At 34.2% G+C, this 23933-nt stretch overlaps 1 protein-coding gene across 6 annotated transcripts in view; it reads left to right on the top strand.

Annotated features, from left to right (window-relative positions):
- The window catches only part of LOC106080969 (myosin light chain kinase, smooth muscle), a 171629-nt gene that overhangs the window by 40028 nt on the left and 107668 nt on the right, over window positions 1–23933 (top strand). For all 6 annotated transcript variants that reach the window (XM_059368416.1, XM_059368415.1, XM_059368420.1 and 3 more), the window contains 4 exons: window positions 13164–13455; window positions 18669–19153; window positions 19235–19326; window positions 19749–19961. In XM_059368416.1, coding sequence (XP_059224399.1) covers window positions 13164–13455; window positions 18669–19153; window positions 19235–19326; window positions 19749–19961 — 1082 coding nt within the window. The remainder of the gene's footprint in view (window positions 1–13163; window positions 13456–18668; window positions 19154–19234; window positions 19327–19748; window positions 19962–23933) is intronic.

The following is a 23933-nucleotide window of genomic DNA, read 5'->3' as shown; positions in this document are numbered from 1 at the left end:
ACTATTCTAAATTTCATCTAGCCTTCGCTAACTTCGGTGCAAAAATCTCAGTTCGTGTAATGTATCCTTATGTGGGAGCTACTTTAAAATATTGTTCCATGGATTGGAATATCCTTTAACCATGCCGAGAAAATGTTGCTTGCCAAATTTTAGACAAATTGGAACAAAAATGTGGCTTATAGACCAAAAATACCCAAAATTGTTGGAACGTTAGTATGGGACCTACAGCTAAAGTTGGACTCATATGGATCATAACCCCATTTTATAGGCTTAACATGTTTAATCGAGAGATCGATCTTTATGGTAAATGCAAATTTTGCCCATGAATATTCCACTAAGGAACAGGGGCAAACTTCTCACCTATCAATGAGTGCAGTCCGATTCAAGTTTAAGCTCAATGATAAGGAGCCTCCTTTTTATAGCCGAATCCGAACGGCGTGCCACAGTGTTACACCTCTTTGGAGAGAAGTTTTACATGGCATAGTACTTCACAAATGTTGCCAGCATTAGGAGGGGAAAGCCACCGCTGAAAATTTTTTCTGATGGTCTCGCCAGGATTTGAACCCAGATGTTCAGCGTCATAGACGGACATGCTAACCTCTGCGCTACGGTGGCCTCCCGATCTTTATGGTAGCTATATCAAAATATGGACTGGTATGAGTAAATTAAAAAAAAATTTTCAAAATTTCAGCAAAATTCGGCAATAAATACTCCTTTTAGGAACTGAAGATTTTAAATCTAGTGTTCAGTCTTTACGGCGGCAATGAAAAGATGTGGTCCTTTACAGCCCATCCTCGAACATAAAGGCTTAATGGATAAAAAAAAAACATTTATGCCAAAATTCAGCTTCCATAAACATAAAACTATTAAGCTGAATCTTACACTTATAAGGACGTAAACACTAAAATTTTACTTGGATATGTCACGAATTGTTATTACCATCTGAATACCGCTGCCGAAGTTTATCAAATCGATTTAACCATTTAATGAAGTTACCAAATTTTGCCTTCCGTTTAAATAATCTTGAAACATTTAAATAACTATTCAATTTAAAAAATATATTTATGGCAACAAGAATGAACCAAAGAGGAATGAATGTAGGACTTGAGAAAAAAGTACCAAAATGCATATCAGAAAAATTGGAATTACCTAGTAGCTACATAAGCAAAGCAAAACTTGTATCTCTGTGCAGCTTTCTTTTCGACTATTCGACTGCAAAATCGATTACTCGACTTTTTAACCACTGAAAGTCGACTTCGACTTTTTGACTTTTTTGCACAAAATGTCTAATCGATAAGTCGAAAGCCGACTTTGGGATCCGTAATTGGAATATGATGCGTATAAGTGATTTTTGTCATTAGTGTTGCTTATACGCCCCCAGGTGTTAACACATTTTCTACGATGAATAAAAAAAAAAGTTCTTACGTGCTACGTCTATTAAAAAGCTACTTTGGGATCCCTAATTGGAATATGATGCGTATAAGTGATTTTTGTCATTAACGTTGCTTATACGCCCCCAGGTGTTAAAACATTTTCTACGATGAGTAAAAAAAAACAAGTTCTTACGAGCTAAGTCCATTAAAAAGTTACTTTGGAATCCCTAATTGGAATATGATGCGTATACGTGATTTTTGCCATTAACGTTGCTTATACGCACCAGGTGTTTAACATTTTTCATGAAGTATATAAAAACAAATTCTTATGAGCTAGGTCTATTAAAAAGCAAAATTTTTATTTACTTTTTCTTCGAAGAGATTTATGGCATGCAATTACGTGTCTCTGCCAAACCAATGTCTTTGAAATCAATGTGTCTACAAGACTTGTGTTTATACATTTGTCATTGTCATAATTCAATAAAATTAGGGCATAAGAAAATTATATGCTGACTCACGAAACTTGTAATAGACTTAATTTCAATATTTAAATATCAATAAATATTTGTATAGCCAGAGTTTATTTATTTTATAGCTGCTGACAAACCTAATGAGACACTGAATATGCCCAAATATCGTTTGAATGAAAATATATTTATTTATGTATATAAAATTTCTTCAACATTAAACAGAATTTTAGGCAATTTTTTTTTTATTTTTTTTTTTTAACATTATTATAAACAAAATTGAAACGCATAAATTTCTTTTTCAACGATACATGAACTTGAATTTTCTCAAGTTTACACAAACATTTCATTATAGAAGGTGGCGACGTGCTTGAAAATTATTTGCAAAATCAAAATAGTTTATTATTAGACTCATTAGAGGGTTTAAGTGTTTTTAAATATAAATGAAGGCCATACAAGAGGTACCCGTACTCAATTTCATTGATAAGGCCAATAAATAATAGAAATATTTTAAAATATAAATATAGTAGGCGCATGAAATTGTTTTTGTTTTGTTTACTGAAAGAAAATTGAAAAGAAATTTTGTTTGACAAAAATAGTCATAGAGTGTAAATTTTTCCATTTCATTCCATTTTCTACATTAAACAATTTAATTTTACTGCAGTTGTCAGACCTATAATGCCATATGATTGTTGTTGTTGTTGTTGTAGTAGTGTGTTTGAAACTGAGGCGGCAGCCCTTGCCGGTGAAGGATCTCAACCGCTCAATCCGTTACGTACAATCGGCTGCCATGGGATTGGACGACCTTGTGACAAAAGTGTATGAGCTCCTTCAAAAACTTGGGGTTATGATCCATATGGGTCCAACTTTAGGTGTAGGTTCCATACTAACGTACCAACAATTTTCGGTATTTTTGTTCTGAAATCCAAATTTTTGTCTAAAATTTGGCAAGCAACATTTTCTCGGCATGATGAATGATTGTAAAGGGTGATTTTTTTGAGGTTAGGATTTTCATGCATTAGTATTTGACAGATCACGTGGGATTTCAGACATGGTGTCAAAGAGAAAGATGCTCAGTATGCTTTGACATTTCATCATGAATAGACTTACTAACGAGCAACGCTTGCAAATCATTGAATTTTATTACCAAAATCAGTGTTCGGTTCGAAATGTGTTCATTCACCGTAACGTTGCGTCCAACAGCATCTTTGAAAAAATACGGTCCAATGATTCCACCAGCGTACAAACCACACCAAACAGTGCATTTTTCGGGATGCATGGGCAGTTCTTGAACGGCTTCTGGTTGCTCTTCACTCCAAATGCGGCAATTTTGCTTATTTACGTAGCCATTCAACCAGAAATGAGCCTCATCGCTGAACGGTGAATGAACACATTTCGAACCGAACACTGATTTTGGTAATAAAATTCAATGATTTGCAAGCGTTGCTCGTTAGTAAGTCTATTCATGATGAAATGTCAAAGCATACTGAGCATCTTTCTCTTTGACACCATGTCTGAAATCCCACGTGATCTGTCAAATACTAATGCATGAAAATCCTAACCTCAAAAAAATCACCCTTTATATTCCAATCCATGGACAAATCAAGCAATATTTTAGAGTACCTCCCATATAAGCAGTACATTTCACAAATAGAAATTTTTGCACCGATTTTAGCGAAATCTAGATGAAATTTAGAAAAGGTAGACTCCGATTTGGTGCAGGCGGTCTATGTTCATGTTTTGATGGTGGCGACAACAAGAAAATGTGGAAAATTTTACATTTTTGAAAAATGGTCTTTGTAACTCATAACTCATGTGTGCAATAAAATGTGATGTTCTACTTGGGTTTTTTACATTCAGAGTAACACTAGTTGAATGTCCTCTAGGATGTATAGACCATTTCTAGCTCTAATTTAAATACAAAAAAGGGGAGGTAAACGGGAATGTGGGAACTTTTGCAATAAGTCATACTTCTTCTAAAAGGGACAAGTTTACTACCCCTTCTAGATCAGGCAAACATTAATTTATCATAGAGGTATTAAGGTGTGTGCTTCCAAATGATTTTATGTAAGAAGAGCAGAGATCTAGTTCTAAGTAGATTGTCAAAGCTACAGCCATAAAGGTAAGTAGCCAAGTGACAAACATGTTGAGTCCTTCTTATATCATAGACATACCTAATAATGCTGTTGAATACTGCATGTAATTTTCGTTGGCTTAGTGAAACGCGGTTTGAAAAAAGTTCACACCGATAGATCAGACTAGGAATTAGATATGTCTTTGCTAACAGAATTCGTATTTCGATTGGTGTATAAGAGTGTGCTATACATAGTGCACGCAACTTTGCATATGTCTGCCCGGCAATAACATTTATATGATTTTACCAAGTTTAAGAAATGTTAAAAATTACACCTAAATTCTTAGCACTAGACACAATATCAAATTTCTGTTGATTTATAGTGATATCCAGGTCTCGGAAACTAAATCTTTTATTTTTGTGAATAACAATCGATTTCGATTTCTGGGATTTTGCAACGCATTCACTAATATTATTAATAGAGCCGCTAAGGAATAACTGAACGTCATCAGCATACATAAGGATTTGGCTATGGACCAGCTGGGTAGAACGATCGTTTGCGTAGAGTGAAAAAAGGAGGGGTCAAATTATTGAGCCATGTGGAACTCCCTTAGGCACTAAAATTGGCTCTGATATTGAATCACCTACGTACACTGACTGTTTTCGATTACTAAGATATGATTGAACCAATTTGATAGAAGTATCGCTAAAATTGAAAAATCTTCTGAGCTTCATATATAAGTTATGATGATCAACCGAGTCGAAAGTCTTTGAATGATCTAGTAGGACGAGAAAAGTAACATTGTCATCATCAATATCGCTTCTAATTGATTCCGAAACTTCAACCATTGCACTAACGCAACTATGATGGGTACGAAACCTGGATTGTCTAACGGACAACAAAGATTTATGATGGAGATATTCGGACATTTGTTTATGCAAAATCTTCTCGAAAACTTTTGAGAGGTAACATAATATAAAAATCTCTAGAGGTAACATAATATAGAAAACTAATATAGGGATTGTGGATCATCTTTGATCTTTTCCAAATAGTCGGATATGCACTGGTGATTAGAATTTAATTAAAGAGATGAGTAAAATAAGGTAGAAGGTAATATTCTAATGAATCGTAGGTCAATGTTATCAAGACCAATAGCATTTGACTTGACTAATCTAAGACAATGTAAAACTTCGTCGTGCGATACACATCTAAACTCAAAACTGCAATCAACATTTGTGTTTCTGAAAGCCTATTGTGTCTTGGTAAAAAGTCGAGTCTATATCTAAGGTCGGAATATTAACAAAAGTTTCATTCATTTTATTTATATCACCATGGTTATTAGAAATTGTATTGGGTTTTCGAATCCCGATATCGTTCATAACCCTCCACTTGCCTTTCGTGTCTAACGCCGAATAATATTTGGATGAATAATATCGTAATTTTGCATCACTAATCAGGGCATTAACTTTACTTCTTGCCGTACGGAATTCCTCATGAAGTTCAAGCGTTTTAAATCGTTTCCACCTGGAGTAGGCTAGGTCCATGTTACGAATAAAATTCCTAATAGTGGAATTAAACCAAGGTTTAGTATCCGATTTCTTCATCTTAGTCCCAATGGAGACTGTTGCATCATAAATACGTTCAATGTTATCTTAAAGAAAGCTACATTTCTCATCGATATATATAAGATCATATATCCCATTCCTGAATCCTTTCATTTTAGGCAAAATAGTCTAAATTTTTGAAGTTGCGGTACGTAAACTTCTTATTGTCTATGACACAGTGGAATTGTAAGCCAGATAAATCAAATCATGTCTTGAGAAACAAAGAGGGATAAATGATTTTATATTGATGGCAAACGTCTACTAAAACCTGTAGGAAATAGGAGCATATGATTTAGAAAATTTTGCAAAGTTTTGATAAAAAATCGAAACCTCTACTTTTTGCAAGTCTATTTTTTGATAAAGACGAAAAATTGACTTTTGCTATCTTGATAACATTTGAAAAGTCTAAAAATCGACTTTTGGCCACAACTTGGGATTCCTAATTCCAATTACATATAATTCTTTGAAGAGTTATATGTAATTGTATAATGCCATATGGTGTTGTAGTCTGGTGGACGGCGTTTAAAAAGTCCACCTACTGTTCATCACTCAGCCGGATCCAAAGGATGGCTTGTTTGTGCATCACAGCCGCACTGGGGACGACACCATTTGATGCACTAAATTTAATGCTACATCTAATGTCTCTGGAGATTGTGGCTACACAAATTGCTGCGATCAGTGTGGTTGAGGTTAAGAGAGCTTTCTCTTGAGTCATGCGGCGGTATGGATGCCTGGAACATCGATACAATGCCCGATGTTCCGGGCAGTGTGGATTACACATTGTCTGAGCCGCTATCGATTGCAACCAAAGGGTGATCTTTAAGCTTTTATCTTTTTGGCAACACTGGTTTCAACAGCTAACGCACATTTCGGGTTTTGTTTCACTGTCAAACATCTTCAGTTTGGCCTATAATTTAACCATGAATCGTCTTACAAACGAACAACGCTTGCAAATTATTGAATTTTTCATCGCACGCTTCTTCATTTAACGACGAAGCTCATTTTTGGCTCAATCAGATAGATGCATAGCAAAAGCTACAAATGCATCCAAGTAAAATCACATTTTGGTGCGGTTTATGGGCTGGTGGCATCATTGGACCGTACTTCTCCAAAGATGATGTGAATCGTAACGTAAATGTGAATGGTGAGCGCTACTGTGAAATGATATCCAACTTTTTTGCACAAAATGGAAAAGCTTGACTTGCATTTTTCATCGCACGCTTCTTTCATTTAACGACGAAGCTCACTTTTGGCTCAATCATTGCAATATACATTTCTTACCGGACGGACGTGTTTCTGGTTGCTGCGACAAAAACAAACATACATCACTGTTGGAGGCGTTTTGTTGTAAGTGGATGGTTGTTGTATTGGAGCTGGATTCCTCAGGAACACCCCTTCACTCAATTATAGACGTAAACGGCGGTGAGTGACACGCAATTTACAAATTAACTTCGTTTTAAATTAAGCCCAAAGGCAATAAATTAATATAAAATCCACTGGAAGGAACAACAGAGACAAATATCACGGTCTGTCAGCAGTATACTTTGTCAATAAATTTGACGGTATCAGCTGTTCTCTTCTACCCAAATACTGGCTACGAGTTGCATTTACCCAACACCTTATTTAACAGGGTTGCATCTGAAAGTAGTTGTCGAGATCTATATCGGTTGGATAATGTAGTATAAATGGTGTGTGTCCTTGCTATACACTAGTACTGAATTATCGACGTGAGTCACCCGGTGTTAGATCAAATACACTATGAATACAGGGTCATTAACCCCCCGCAACAGCATTGGCTCTTTCCGCTTGAACAAATTACAAGAACTAGAAAAGATAAACGCCGAACTGTCTGAAAGGAATGAAAGATATGAAAGGCTTTGTGGTCAACTCCAAAGAGATGTTGAATCTTTAAAGTTCAAACTCAACAAGCAAACTGAATCATTTGAGACAGATGAAGAAGAGCTCCAACAAGAAATAGGTCGTTTTGATTCTCAACCTCCAAATTCTTCCGAAAACTGCAACAGTGCAGTAGCATCGCCCTACGAATGGCAAACAGTCAGACGAAACAAGCGAGCAAACGAAAGCCCAGAGCATGTTATTAATAATAACACCAAAAAACAAGCCACTACCCAAAAATATTGGTTGAGTAAGACTCCTCAAACTGCCAACCAATATGCGGATCTGGATAATGACGACGGGTCTCAACCCAACTCTAATCCGCCTCAAATTCTTTACAAACCTCCGCCTATATTTGTTGAGAAGGTTGCTAACATACAACCTTTAATATCCATGCTAAAACAAACTGTTCCAAACCAATTTGAAATAAAAACCCTGCGAAATGAACAGGTCAAGATAATGCCAAAAGACCACGAAACTTATAAAAAAATTATTGGTGAACTAGAAAAGAAAAACACTGAGTTCTTTACTTACAAACCAAAATCTGAAAGGGGATTTAAAGTAATCTTGCGAAATATGCACTCAACAGCAAATATAGACGACTTGAAAAACGAGCTCTCCCAACTTGGACATGAAGTCAAAAATATATGGAATATAAGAAGTCGTTATACAAAGGTTCCGCTTCCTCTGTTTGAGGTCGAATTGAGCACCAAGCCCAACAATAAAGATATATATTCCGTAACAAAACTTATGTCATGCGTTATTAGATTTGAGCCTCCGCGTCCTAAGAAAATAGTCCCTCAATGCTCAAACTGTCAACAATACGGCCATACAAAGTCATATTGCAAGAAAAAATCAGTCTGCATTAAGTGTGCTGGACACCATGAATCAAAATCATGCGAACGCAAAAACTGGGCAGACGAGGTAAAGTGCGCCTTATGTAATGGTAATCACCCAGCAAATTATAAAGGATGTTCAATTTATAAGCAAATTTACTCCCAACATTACCCCTCTCTTAGAAACACGAGAGAGAGTCAACAGCCTGAAACCCGAACTTTGACGACGAACCCCACATATTCAAGCGCTGCTAGAAGAACAGATTTTCCGCAAACCTCACAACAAAACACCCAAATTCAGCCACAAAATCTTCAAACGGATCGAAGTCCGCAAGTATCCGAAATACATGAAATGTTAAGCAATTTAGGAACACTTATGCAGCAGATGACAAGCCTTCTTATGAGTCTAACTTCAAAATTAACACAAATCTAATAATGAACTTTCTTAATATAGTGTTCTGGAATGCCAACGGTCTGGCACAACATACCTTAGAAGTGAAAAACTTTTTGTCTTCTAATCAAATAGACATACTTCTTGTGTCAGAGACACATTTTACCAGCAAGCATCACTTTTGTATCCCCCAATACGATTTTTACCACGTTATGCACCCATCTGGAATGGCACGTGGTGGTTCAGGAATCTTGATAAAGCAATCCATTAAGCATCACCAAGGAACCCACTACAGCTCCGATATAATTCAGGCAACAAACATCATAGTAGAAAGCATGCAAGGACCTTTAACAGTGTCATCAATCTATAGTCCACCAAAACATACCATCAAAAAAGAAAATTATATTAATTTCTTTAAGACATTAGGAAGCAAATTCATAGCTTGTGGAGACTACAATGCCAAGCACACAATATGGGGATCACGTCTTAATACGCCGAAAGGCCGACAGTTATACTGGGCTATAAAAGAACTTAATCTTCGGGTTATTTCACCATATTCTCCAACATATTGGCCGTCAGATCTGAATAAAACCCCAGATCTTATAGATTTCTGCGTTTCCAAAGGGATTTCGGCTGGCTCCGAAAAATGTTTTTCAAGCCACGATCTGTCTTCTGATCACACACCAGTCTTTCTATCATTGCACGCACAGCATATACCCCAAGATCAAAAATGTAAACTTCACAATAATAAGACTAACTGGCATTATTTTCGTTACCTAGTCAGCAAAACATTACATCAAAATTTACCTTTAAAATCAGATCAAGACATTTCTTACGCCGTAGACCACCTAGTGCAAACTATACAGAGCGCTTCATGGAACTCTACACCCAAGAAAAGTTTCATAGAATCATACAAATACCCTGCCTTTATACAGAGAAAAGTTAAAGAAAAGCGCAAGGCGAAAAAACGTTGGCAAAAAACAAAATCACCAGAGAACAAACGAAAACTTAATAAAGCAACTGCAGATTTGCAAAAGTTATTAAAATGCGTAGATAATAACCATATTGAACAAGAAATCCAAAATCTTGGGCCAACAAAGTCAACAGACTATTCTCTATGGAAAATCACGAAAAAACTCAAAAATGAGCCAAAAATCAATTACCCAATTCGAAAGTCTGGTAACTCGTGGACAAAAAGCAACTTAGAAAAAGCCTACACATTTGCCAATCATTTATACGATGTTTTCACCCCAAATAGCTCGGAAGAACCGCCCAAATGCTTGGAAACTTTCTTAAATGAACCTCATCAGCTTGACCTGCCAATAAAGAAAATTTCAAAAGCCGAAGTCTCACATGCAATAAAGATTCTAAAACATGGTAAGGCTCCTGGCTATGACTTAATAACCCCTAAAATACTCAAAGAACTCCCTAAAGAAGGTACTGACTTCATTACGTTCATATTCAATGCCTGTTTAAAGCGCTGCTTCATTCCGCCCCAATGGAAAGTTGCCCAAGTCACAATGATCCAGAAACCTGGAAAACCATCCGATCAAGTCAAATCATATCGACCAATAAGCCTACTGCCAATAATTTCAAAGGTATTCGAATCTCTATTTCTTAAGAGATTAATGCCAATAATTGAGGAAAATAACTTGATACCAAATCATCAATTCGGATTTAGAAAGAATCACGGGACTACTGAACAAATCCACAGATTAGTGGAAACCATAAATTCTGCATTTGAATCAAAGCAGTACTGTACTTCCGCATTTTTAGACATCTCGCAAGCCTTTGACAAGGTATGGCATGAGGGTCTTCTCTACAAGGCAAGGAAACTTCTTCCAATAAATTACTATCTATTAATTAAATCATATATTCAAAAAAGAATGTTCTTCGTCCAAGAGGCCGATGAAATGAGTGATTTAAAATCTGTCAGAGCTGGGGTACCACAGGGGAGTGTGATGGGCCCAATCTTATATATCTTGTTCACATCTGATCTACCACAGACAGAGAACGCAGTGGTGGGTACATTCGCTGATGACACCGCTGTGCTAGCTGTTAATAAAAATCCACAAATAGCAAGCAATATGCTTCAAACCTACCTAAATACTTTGTGCGAGTGGCTGAAACACTGGCGTATAAAACCAAATGAAACTAAGTCTATACACGTAACATTCACACTTAACCACGGAAACTGCCCTCCAGTTCAAATGAATGAAGTCCAACTCCCGCAGGCGAATGAGGCGAAATATCTGGGACTATACTTGGACAAGAAACTAACTTGGAAAACGCACATAAAAATAAAAAGAAAAGCTTGTGATATACAACTACAAAAAATGAATTTTCTGATTGGACCAAATTCCAAGTTATCCTTAGAAAATAAGATACTTATATACAAATGCATTATAAAACCAATCTGGACATACGGTATCCAGCTATGGGGAACCGCTTCACATACAACAATCAAACTACTACAGCAACTACAATCAAAAACATTACGCAAAATTGCAGGTGCACCATACTACATAACTAATAAGCGACTACACGAGGAATTAAATATAAAAACTGTCCAGGAAGAAGTATTGTCACAACTCCAAAATTATAAATTGAGAATTCAACAACATCCAAACCCACTAGCAACAAACCTGATGAGGAACACTGAAACATTTAAGCGGCTCAAAAGAAAAGCACCGCAAGACCTACTGTAAATTTTTAACTCCACTTTAATGATGCATAAATAAATTTTATACGTGGGCCAACCACTGGGTTGGCACCATTAGTAATTATAATATACAAAATAATGTCGATAATAATGTAAATATCTATACTAAGATAGAAAGCATTAATAAAAATGAATTAAAAAAAAAAAAAAAAAAAAAAGATAGAAGCATAGCTAAAGTTACAAATGCATCCAAATAAAACCACATTTTGGTGCGGTTTATGGGCTGGTGGCATCATTGGACCGTACTTCTCCAAAGATGATGTGAATGGTGAGTGCTACTGTGAGATGATATCCAACTTTTTTTTTCCCCAAAATGCAAGAGCATGATATGTGGTTTCAACTAGACGGTGCCACACAGCACGCGTGACAATGGACTTATTGAGAGGCAAGTTCGGTGAACATTTTATATGACGTTCGGGACCGGTCAATTGGCCGCCTAGATCGTGCGATTAAACGCCTTTAGACTATTTTTGTGAAGCTATGTTAAAGCTCATGTCTTTAGAGACAAGCCCTTCAATTGACGCATTGGAAGACAACATTGAAGCGTTTATTCGTGGGATACCGACCGAAATGTTGGAAACACATATGCCAATATTTGACTAAACGGATGGACCATTTGAGGCGCAGTCAAGGTCATCATTGACATGAAATAATCTTTAGACATTAAATTATATGGACCGTACTATCAACTCAAAGAAAGATTTCATGCATTTTTCTGAATTTCATGTGTTTTTTTTTGAAAAACTTTCCAATAACTCTTAAAAAATCACCCTTATTAAAATTTTTTTTCAAAAAACAGATTAGGTGACTAAATTTTAAAATGTTTGGCAAAGCTCTCAAAATGCACAATATGATATATTTGTTATTGAAATGTATTTTGAATATGTTTTTTATTTTCTTTGCCTATTGCCTAAAAATAGAATGCAATTTTTTAAAAACAAAATCATTGGCGGTGACATGTGACGTATGAAAAATATTAAATTCGCTTAAATGTTGTGTATACGCTATGTGGTATGCAAGCACCAAAACAATAAAAAACAAACAAAATAATAAATAAAAAATTTATTATGTTTTGAAAAATTAAAAATTGTGATGATTTTTTAAGAGACTTATGACAGACTATACCATGTTTTTTATGTGTAAATTTAATGGCCATTAGAATGATGTGTCAATAAACATCAGCAACTCACAATCACACTATTATGGACAACAAAAATATGCCAATCAATTTCTAGACTTCAAGGTTAGTCTTTGTCTACATGAGCTGCCATAGAAAAAATCGATGCAATTGGATACTCATATAAAATTTTATGAAAATATGGCAATAAGGAATTTGAATTTCGAAGAAAATTTTCTCGAATTACATATGTTTTTTAAATTTTTCAAAATTGAGTGTTCATAGAAAATTTTATTAAAGTTTGACTTTAATACTAGAAAGACCAAACCGGCGGCCAAAGTGACGAGTTTTTTTTATTTAAAATTTTTTTTAATAGTAAAAATTATTTTTTGATGGATTTTGTAGGTTTTAAAACATCAAATTTAAATTTTATAAGTTTTCCAACTAAATACCATATCAGTCATTTTGGCGGAGAAGGCAAAAATGCAGGCTCTTTCTAGTGTTAAAAAGAAATGTTGTTGAACTTAGATTTTATTTGTTTGCAAATTTCAATTTCAAAGCCTCTTTTATTGTACATTTGATTTTCTTAAAAAATTTTGTTTGAATTTCAATTTTTTACATATCTTTGAATGTTTAATTCTTCTCGTCTCTAATTAATTTTACTTTCTTTTTGTCTTTCCAGGAGTCGTGGCGAACTTCCCATATACAATTCAGATCGTTTTCGTGTCACACAGACCAGCAATGCTGTTCAGTTGGCCGTCGAGCATGTGCAACGTGAAGATGCCGGCCACTATACGCTCATTGCTCGAACAAAGGCCAATGATGTTATACGAAAGAATATCGAACTTGTTGTGGAAGATCGTTCTGCGGGCGAAGATCCGCCTGTATTTGCCAGACGTCTGATGGATTTATCAGTTAAAGTTGGTACACGAACCAGATTTCTTCTGGAAATACGAAGTTCAACGGAGGTTAAGGTGAGAATAAAAAAAAATTTTACTTAAAAGTGACCTCAAGCAATGAAAATTTGTATGAAATTTTCTTTAAAGCCAAAATTTCCATGAAATTTTCTGCAAAGACAAAATTTCCATGAAATTTTCTGTAAAGACAAAATTTCCATGAAATTTTCTTTTAAGACCAAATGCCTATAAAATGTTCTCTAAAACAAAATTTTAACGAAATTTTCTCTAAAATCAAGATTTTTATAAAATTTCCTTTAAGAGAAAATTTCACCAAACTTTTCTCTAAATACAAAATTCCTCTATAGACACAACTTCTATGAAATTTTCCTAAGAAAAAACTTACCGAAATATTCTGTGAAGACCAAATTTCCCCAAAAATTTTTTTAAATACCAAATTTCCCCAAAATTTTCTCTACAGACAACATTTCATTAAAACTTTCTTCCAAGACAAAATTTCACTGAAATTTTCTCTAAAGGCAAAATTTCACCGAAGTTTTCTGTAAAGACAAAATTTGTTCATTGTTCACTAAAGACAAATTTTTCATGAAATTCCATCTTAAGATGAAATTTCCATTTTAATGTCTTTCAAATTTTAGTAACAAATCTTAATGAAATTTTCTCTAGAGAAAAAATTTCAGTGAAATTATTTTCTAAAGAGAAAATTTTTTTTCGGAAATTTTCTTAAAGGGAAATTTTGGTAAAAACGACTAAATTTGGGTTAAATCTTTTCTGAAGACAAAATTTCAAACAAATAACAATAACAATAACAACTCTGAAATTTTTTTCTAAACACAAAAATTCTGGAAATTTTTCTAAAGATAAAATGTTTGCAAAATTTTCCTTAAACGCTTAATTTATGCGAAATTTTTGTCTCTTAAGCTTCTCTTTAAACAAAATTCCTTAAAATATTTCCTTAAAGTATTAATTTCTGTAAACTTTTCTTTAAAGGGAATATTTTTGGAAATTTTTCCCTAAAGCCAAAATTTCTTGAACAGTTTCCTTAACAAAATTTCTGGGTAATTTTCCTTAAAAAAATTTGTTGGAAAATTTTTCCTATAGGGAAACCATCAGGGAAACTTTCCCAAAAAATTTTTTTTTAAATTTGACCTTAAAAAAATATCTGCCAGATTTTCCTTAAGAAAAAATTTCTTCCAAAGCTTCCCTTAGGTTAAAATTCCTGTAAAATTTTCCATAACACAAAAATTTGAAAATTTTTTTCTACCGACAAAATTCCTGGAAAAATTTCCCTTAACATGAAATTTCTGGAAAATTTTGCTTAAAGACAAAGTTTCTGGACATTTTTTAATAAAAATTCTGGAAAATTTTACCTAAATACAAGAATTCTGGAAAAATTTTCCTTGTGACAATATTTTTAGGATATGTTCCCTAAAAAAATGTTTGGAAAACTATGTCTAAAGACAAAATTTCTGGGAATCTTTTCATAAACATAAAATTTCTGTGAAATTGTCCCTATATACAAAATTTCGGCAAAATTTTCCCTAAAGAAAAAATGTACTCCAAAGCTTCATTTAAAACAAAATTCCTGGAAATTTTTCCCTAAGACAAACTGTCTGGAAAATTTTCCTTAAAGACAAAATTTCTCGAAAATTTGCCCAAAGACAAAATTTTTGGAAAATTTTTCATAAACAAAAAAGTTGTGGGAAATTTTGCCTAAAGGCCAATTTTTGCAAAAATTTTCCCTAAATACTAATTTCTGGGAAATTTTCTCTAAAGACAATATTTGTGGGAAATATTCCCTTAAGACAAAATTTCTGGGAGTTTTTTCATGAACACAAAATTTTCCGTGCATTTTTCCTAAAGAAAAAATGTACTCCAAAGCTTCCTTTAAGACAAAATTTCTGGAAATTTTCCCTAAGACAAACAGTCTGGAAAATTTTCTTTAAAAACAAAATTTCTCGAAAATTTCCCCAAATACAAAATTTTTGGAAATTTTTTCATAAACAAAAAAGTTCTGGGAAATTTTTCCTAATGACCAATTTTTGCAAAATTTTCCTTAAATACTAATTTCTTTTCTCTAAAGACAATATTTGTGGGAAATATTCCCTAAACACAAAATTTCTGGAAATTTTTTTATCAACACAAAATTTTTCGTAAAATTTCTGGGAAAATTTCCCTAAAAACGTGAAATTTCCCCTTAAGACAAATTCTCTGGGAAATTTTCCGTAAGGCAAAATTTCTTGAAAACGTTCCCTTAACGCCAAATTTCTGGGAAATTTTCTATAAAGACAATATTTCTGGGAAATATTCTGTGAAGGAATATTCTCTTAATAAAAAATTCGCAGAAAAATTCTGGGAAATTTTCCAGAAGCACAAAAAATTTCTGAAAAATTTTCCCTAAAGACTAAATTTTTGAACATTTTTATATAAACACAAAATTTATATGAAATTATCCCCGAATGCTAGATTTCTGCGAAATTTTTCCTAAGAACAAATTTCTTCTAAAGCTTCCTTTAAGAAAAATTGCTGAAAGTTTTTCCGTAAAGAAAAAAATTCTTTCCAAGCTTCTTTAAGAGAAAATAGCTGAAAGTTTTTCCCAAAGACAAAATTTCAGGAAAATTTTCCTTAAAGAAAAAATTTCTCGAAAATTTTCCCTAAAGACAAAAATTATGGAAAATGTTCCCTAAAAACAAAATTGCTGAGAAATTTTCTCTAAAGACAAAATTTCTTCGAATTTTTCCTTAAGACAAAAGTTTTGAGAAATATTCCCTAAAATGACATTTTTGGGAAATTTTTCCTTATGAAAAAATTTCTTGAAAATTCGGTTTACAGACAAAATTTCTGAAAACAAAATTTCTTGTAGACAAAATTTATGGGAAATTTTCTTTAAAGATGACAACATCTGTAAAATTTTCCCTATATACAAAATGTTTTTCAAGCTTCTCTTAGGTCAAAATTCCTGGAAAAATTTCCCTCTAACACAAAATATTTGGACAAATTTCCTTAAAGACAAAATTTCTGGAAATTTTTTCCAAAAGACAAGAGTTCTGCGAATTTTTTCTAAAGACAAAAATTCTGAGAAAATTTCCCTAAGATCAAATTTTTTGAGAAATGCTCTCTAAAGACAAAGTTTTTGGAAAATTTTCTCAAACGAAAAAATTTCTGGCAAATGTTCGCTAAAGACAAAATTTCTGGTAATTTTTTCAAATACACAAAATTACTGTAAAATTTTCCAAAAAATCTTTCTAAGGACAAAATTTCTGGAAATTTTTCCCTAATAAACAACATTTCTAGGAAATTGCTCTAAAAACAAAAATTCTGCAAAATTTTCCCTAGAGAAAAAGTTTTTGGGAAATTTTTTCGTAGGACAAAAATTCTAGAAAATTTTTCCTACAGACGAAATTTTCGAGAAATTTCCCGAAAGACAAAATTTTTGGGAAATTTTTCCCAAAAACAAAATTTATGGTAAATTTTCCCTAAACACAAAATTTTCTCTTAAGTCAAAATTTCCATAAAATTTTTTCTTAATACAAATTTTCTGTGACGTCGTCTCTAATTTCCATGAATTCTCTCTAAAGACAAAATTTCACCTTAGGAAAACATTTTCATAAAATTTTTCATAACGACTAATAAAAAAATGAAATGAAATTTTCTCTAAACACTAAATTTCCATAAAATTTTTACTAAAGACAAAATTTGCCTGAAATTTTCTCTAAAAACAAAATTTGCCTGAAATTTTCTCTAAAGACAAAATTTTCATGAAATTTTCTCTAAAAACCAAATTTACACAAAAAAAGTAAAACTTTCATGAAATTTTCATTAAAAACAAAATTTCCATGAAACTTTCTCTAAGGACAAAATTCCATGAAATTTTCTCTAGACAAATTTTTTTTAAAAAATGTTCTCTAAAGACAACATTTTAGTGACATGTTCTCTTAAGACTTAATTTGCACAAATGAAATTTTCTTTTAGCTCAAAATGTCCATGAAATTTCCATTTAATTTTCTCTAAAGACAATATTTCCATAATTTTTCTTTAAGAAAATTTGTCTTGAATTTTTTTTTTAAGAAAAAATTGTCTTGAAATTTTCTTTTTGGGCAAAATTTCACGAACATTGTCTCTAAAGGCCAAAATTTCCATGAAACTTTCTCTAAAGACAAAATTTTAACGCCTTTTTCTTTAAAGACAAAATTTCCAAGAAATTTTCTATAGCGAGAAAATGTACATGAAATTTTCTCCACAGACAAAATTTTTTTGAAAAACAATATTTTAAAGAAATTTTCTCCAAATAGAAAATTTCAGTAAAATTTATAAAAAATTTTGTCTTAGAAAAATGTGTCCATAAAATTTTGCCTTGGGACTAATTGTCCATGAAATTATCTCTAAAAACCAAAATATTAATGAAAATATCTCTAAAGGAAAAATTTTCATAAATATTTATCTTACGACAAAATTTGCATAAAATGTTCTCTTAGTAAAAAATTTCAAGGAAATTTTTTCTAAGGACAAAATAACCATGTAATTTTCTTCTAAAAAACCAAAATTATCATGAATTTTTTTCTCCAAAGACAAAATTTTCATTTAAGATAAAATTTTCTTCAAATTATCCGTAAGGACAGGATTTCCAAGAAAATTTCTCCAACAACTAAAATTTCCATGAAAATTTCCCTTGGGAAAATATTTTCTCTAAGGACAATAATTTCTCAAAAATCAAAATTCCACAAAATGTTCTCTAAAGATAAAAATTTTATGAAATTTTCTCTAACGACAAAATTTCCATAAGTTTTCTCTTACGCCAAAGATTTCCATAAAATCTTCTCCAACGGCAAAATTTTCATGAAATTTTTTCTAACGATAAAATTTCAGTGAAATTTTCTCCAACCACAAAATTTCAGTGAAATTTTTTCCAACAACAAAATTCTAGTAAAATTTCTGTGAAAATTTATCTAAAGACAAAATTTCCATAAAACTTTTCTCTAGGGCTAAAATGAAATTCTCTCTAAAGACCAAATTTACTTCAAAATTTTTTCTGAAGACAAAATTTCCGTAAAATTTCTCACAAATCAAAATTTTAATGAAATTTTCTCTAAAGACAAAATTCTGAAAATTTTTTTCTTGAGATAAAAAATTCAACAAAACTTTTTCTAAAGGCAGGAAAAGTAGAATTGATACAAAAACCTTTAAACTTGGGATCAATTTAAATTTTTCCAGTTTTAAAGCTGTTATATATTTAAATTTAAATTTTATTTTATTTTTATTTGACTTTCCAGCTCACATGGTATCGCAACGACCGTCGAATATGCGAAACTGATCGCATAAAACAAATTCAAGAGGGCACCTATTATTGGCTGGAAGTGAGTCCAGTCATCTTGGAAGATGGTGGTCAATGGATGGTTATGGCCGAGAACCTAAGTGGTCGCAACTCTTGCATTTGCCATCTTAATGTAATGGTCCCCAAGGCCTATAAAGCCCCCGAATTCATAGAAGAGCTGAGAGCTGTCTTGACCCAACAGGGCACTGTTTCGCTGGAGTGTAAGGTGGTGGGTGTGCCCACACCACAATTGCGTTGGTTCAAGGATTCCAAAGAGATAAAGGCTGGCGATATATTTGCCCTTACGGCAAACGCTGATGATCCCACATCATTGGGCACCTACACATGTGAGGCTGTCAATTGCATGGGCAAAACTTATTCAAGTTCCAAAGTGCATGTAGTGGGCAGAGGTAGCAGAGAGGGATCATTGAAACCTGCCGACAGGTAAGTGTGAAAAAGGCATAGACTCCCACACATAACAAACAAAAATATGATTTCTCTCCCTTTCTCCTTCCTGACGTTTAGCGTGGCAAATGGTGCTCCACCACCAATATTTACAAATGAGCTTAAAAATGCCAGTGTTCGCATCGGCGATAGTCTGGTGCTCGGATGCCAAGGTGAGTCTATAGAAATTGGTAAAATTAATTTGTTGTGGATCTTCTTGTCTGGCAGTAAGCCAAAGTGTGCAAAAAGCAAAAAAAGAAAAAAAGAAACAACAGCCACCAACGCTGCTGATGCGTCGTAATCGTTGAGAAAAAGACCGGCATTTCAAAAAGCCAAAGACGTTGAGCTCTTGGCGTCGTCGTCGTTGTTGTCGTGTAAATAAACTTGAACTGAGAACAAACATTTTTGGAATACCTCACATAGTGGGGCAGGTCATCACGGCGACAACAGCAACCGCAAATTGAGTGAATTTTTTTTATTTGCAAAGTCAACACGAATTTCATGATCAAAACAAAAAGAGAAGAAAATGATTTGTTTTTATTTTAAATAAAGAGATTTTTATGGTTTTGTTTTATTTTTTCTCTTAATTATTTAGTGGCCGTCCCCCCATGGCCCAAGAGTGTGGTTTGGTATAACAAAAATGGACGTGTCGATGATGGCGAACGCTATAAACATGTCGAAGATGGATTGGGTGTTTATATGATCGAAATAAAACCCTCGGAGGCTTGCGATGAAGGCGACTGGAAATGTGTGGTGACCAACAATGAGGGATGTGTTGGCATCTCGTCGTGTGTGGTAAATATGGAAAGTGAGTATTCTATGAAGAGTCTATTAAATAAAACTTTAATTAAAAAATAATAAAAAAATACTTAAAAAATTATATTTCGAAATTAAAAACAAATTGTAGCCTCAAATGTATCGACAAAAAGACAAGAAAGAAATAAAATTTCAATGCAGTTTGCTCATAAAGACAAAATTTTATTAAACATTTTCCTAAAGACCAAATTTTAATGACATTTTTTCTAAAGACAATCCAAGAAAGTTTTTTTTAAATGTTGTCCTTTAAGAAAGATTTTTCGAAATTTTGAGTTGAGAGACAATTTCATTAAAATTTGTATTTAGAAAATTTTCTAAAATATTTTTTTTGAGAAATGTTCACAATTTTTTTTTGAAAATTTCGTTAATATTTTGTTTTCAGAAAAAAATTTATTGAAATTTTTTCTTAAGACAAATTTTTTATTGAAGTTTTGTCTTAAGAAAAATTTTAATTAAATTTTGACTTTAGAGCAAATTTCATTGAAATGTTGTCTTTGGATAAAATTTCTTTGAAATTTTGAGTATAGGTATGATTTTGTTAAAATTTTGTTTTGCAGACATTTTTATTTAACTTTTGTCTTTAAAGAAAATTTTGTTGCAGAGAGTATCCCTATTTTTGTATAAAGTATCCTAATTGATCGTCCTTCTCAACTCCTACCGATCAATCAACACATCACAACAACTGGGATTACGAATGACAGAAAGTACTCATGTTCGTATGCCCCAGAACTTCCTGGCAAAATAATCACAACCATAGACTACAGCACTTTCAGAAGTTTAATCGGAGGATCGGATTATATGTGAGCTGTATCAGGTTATAAACCGATTAAGACCATACTTGGCATACATAATTACACCTTCTAGGGGCTCAAGAATTTAAATCAGAAGATCGGTTTATATAGCAGCTGTATCAGGTTATGAACCGATTTGCATCATAAATGGCAAAAAACAAATTTTTGTCCATGAACATTCCACTGAGGAACAGGGGCAAACTTCTCACATATCAATGAGTGCAGTCCGATTCAAGTTTAAGCTCAATGATAAGGGGCCTCCTTTTTATAGCCGAATACAAACGGCGTACCACAGTGCGACACCTCTTTGGGGAGAAGTTTCACATGGCATAGTACCTCACAAGTGTTGCCAACATTAGGAGGGGAAAACCACCGCTGATATTTTTTTTGATGGTCTCACCAGGATTCGAACCCAAGCGTTGAGCGTCATAGGCGGAAGTGCTTACCTCTGCGCTACGGTGGCCTCCACCATACATGGCACAATTGTTAAAAAACAAAAGAAAACCCATTTTGCAAAACTTCAGCCAAATCGGATAAGAATAGCGCCCTCTATAGGTGCAAGAAGTCAAGATCCGAGATCGGTTTGTATGGCAGCTATATAAAAATATTTACAATCACAACCGACTTACACTAATAAGAAGTATTTGGGCAAAATTTCTTGCGCCTAGCTTTACTCCTTCGAAAGTTGGCGTGCTTTCGACGGACAGACAGACGAACGGACGTTTTGGAGACCTAGTAGAAGTCATTTCAGCTAAATCAGGGTCTCAAGAAGTGCAAACGAGATATCGGTTTATATGGGAGCTATATCAGATTATGAACCGATTTAGACTATGGTTAGGTTTGGTTTAAGTGCCAGTCTGCCATCAGACTCACTTAGACATTTTCGTCCATTGTGATACCACAGGAACAGAAAAAGGAAGATGCCTTCTAGTTCCTATCCAGATCGCAATAACTTGCGAATGTTCACATCCGCTAAATCAGACAGGTTCTCAAAGAAATGAGAATCTTAACCGGAACTCCTTCTGACTCCTAGTGCGGGACACACATACAAAAGGTGTTCTATACTCTCTTCTTCGTCGATGTCCTCACAGCTTCTGCAAAAGTCGTTGCAGCATGTTTTACGATTAGACAGTGACCTCTCATAACGGACACAATGACTGAAACATCTGTTCTATCCAATGACAGCAAAGCGGAAGACCTAATAGTTTTGGAATGCTCCCCCTCTTTATGACCATCTATCATTCGTTGTCCTTCGGGCCTGGTCCTGAAAACTTAGCTTACATGTCGCTAGGGGCATACTCACAGATTCCAGTTTCCCAGGAATGTGTAGGGTAGTTCTTAGTCTCGCAAACTCAACCGCTTTACAATTCCCTGGGATATCTCTGCGGCCCGGTACCCTGAACAGGTGCAATCCACACTGCCTGGAACAACGGATATTGTAGCAAGGATAACACAATGTCCGTAGCCGCCACAAGACCAATGAGAAAGCTCCCTTAACCCCACGGCTGTGGTCGCTGCAATTTGGGTAGCCACAATGTCCAGTGGTATAAGATGTAGCATTAAATTCAGTGCATCGGATGGTGTCGTCCTCAGTGATCCTTTCGATCCGGTTAAGTATTGAGCAGTAGATAGACTTTTGAGGCGCCGTCCACCACACCACAACACCATATAGCATTATAGGTCTGACAACTGCAGTATATATCCAATGCATGACACGCGGTCTAAACCCCCAACTTTTGCCAATGGCTCTCTTGCAGGTGTATAGGGCAAGAGTTGCTTTTCTTACCTTTTCCAAAATGTTGGATTTGAAGTTCAATTTCCTGTCCAGCAAAACATTCAGGTATTTTGCGCTTTCTGTAAATGGAACATTCTCTCCATCTAAGGAGACAGTTTCCACTGTAGGCAACTTCTATCTCTTGCTGAAAAGAACTACTTCCGTCTTGAAAGGATTAATACCTAGACCACTTTAGGTAACCCACTTTGCTGGTGCACGTAGAGCTTCCTGAAGTATATCTCTTAGAGTGCTGGGAAACTTTCCCCTAACCGCAATTGCCACGTCATCAGCATACGCGACCACTTTAAGCCTTTTTCTTTCAGAGACAATAATATATTGTTAATGGCCATATTCCAAAGTAGAGGAAACAGTACACCTCCCCGAGGTGTTCCTCTGCTGACCCATCTTATTAGATCCACAGATCCCAATACGTTATAGCTCCCATATCAACCGATCTCCCGATTAGTCTTCTTGAGCCCCTTGAAGCAGAAATTTTCATTTGATTTTCCTTGCATACAGTGTTCTGTTATGACTTCCAACAACTGTGCCAAGTATGGTTTAAATCGGTCTATAGCCTGATATAGCTCCCATACAAATCGATCTCCCGATTTGATTTCTTGAGCCACTGAAAACAGCAATTTTCACCCGATTTGTCTGAAATTTTGCACATACTATTCTGTTATGATTTCCAACAACTGTGCCAAGTATGGTTCAAATCGGTCTATAGCCTGATAAAGCTCCCATATAAACCGATCTCCCGATTTGACTTCTTGAGCCCCTGGAAGCAGCAATTTTCGTCCGATTTGCTTAAAATTTTGCACATACTATTTTGTTATGACTTCCAAATACCATGTCAAGTACGGTCCAAATCGGTCAAGAACATGATATAGCATCCATATAAACCGATCACCCGATTTGACTTCTTGATCGCTTACAATTCCCATTTTTTTTCCCGATTTGTCTTAAATTTTTCATATAGTGTTCTGTTTTGACTTTCAACAACTGTGCAAAATACGGTCCATAACCAGATATAGCTACAACATTTTAGCAGAACCCATGGTGGTGGGTTGCCAAGATTCGGCCCTGCCGAACTTTTACCGGCACGCTTTTACTTGTTTCCTGTTCTTTCGATATTCGGTATTCTTATAATCAAGGTACAGGGCATATTTGTTGCCGGATTATCGTAAAATGTTGCAGTCACTTTTTTGGTCCAAGGACGAACGTTATTGATTTTGAAAAAAATCGGTTCAGATTTAGATCTAGCTCCCTTATATATATTTCATCCGATATGGCCTTTTAAAGCTCTAATATCCATAATTTTGGTCCGATCTTTACCAAATTTTGCACAATTTTGAAAAATCGGTTCAGTTTTAGATATAGCTCCCATATATATCTTTTA

The sequence above is a fragment of the Stomoxys calcitrans genome, chromosome 5 (genome assembly GCF_963082655.1).
Source record: "Stomoxys calcitrans chromosome 5, idStoCalc2.1, whole genome shotgun sequence".
Classification (NCBI taxonomy): domain Eukaryota; kingdom Metazoa; phylum Arthropoda; class Insecta; order Diptera; family Muscidae; genus Stomoxys; species Stomoxys calcitrans.
The sequence above is the reverse complement of the archived record's forward strand: the minus strand, read 5'-3'. Positions and strand labels throughout refer to the sequence as shown.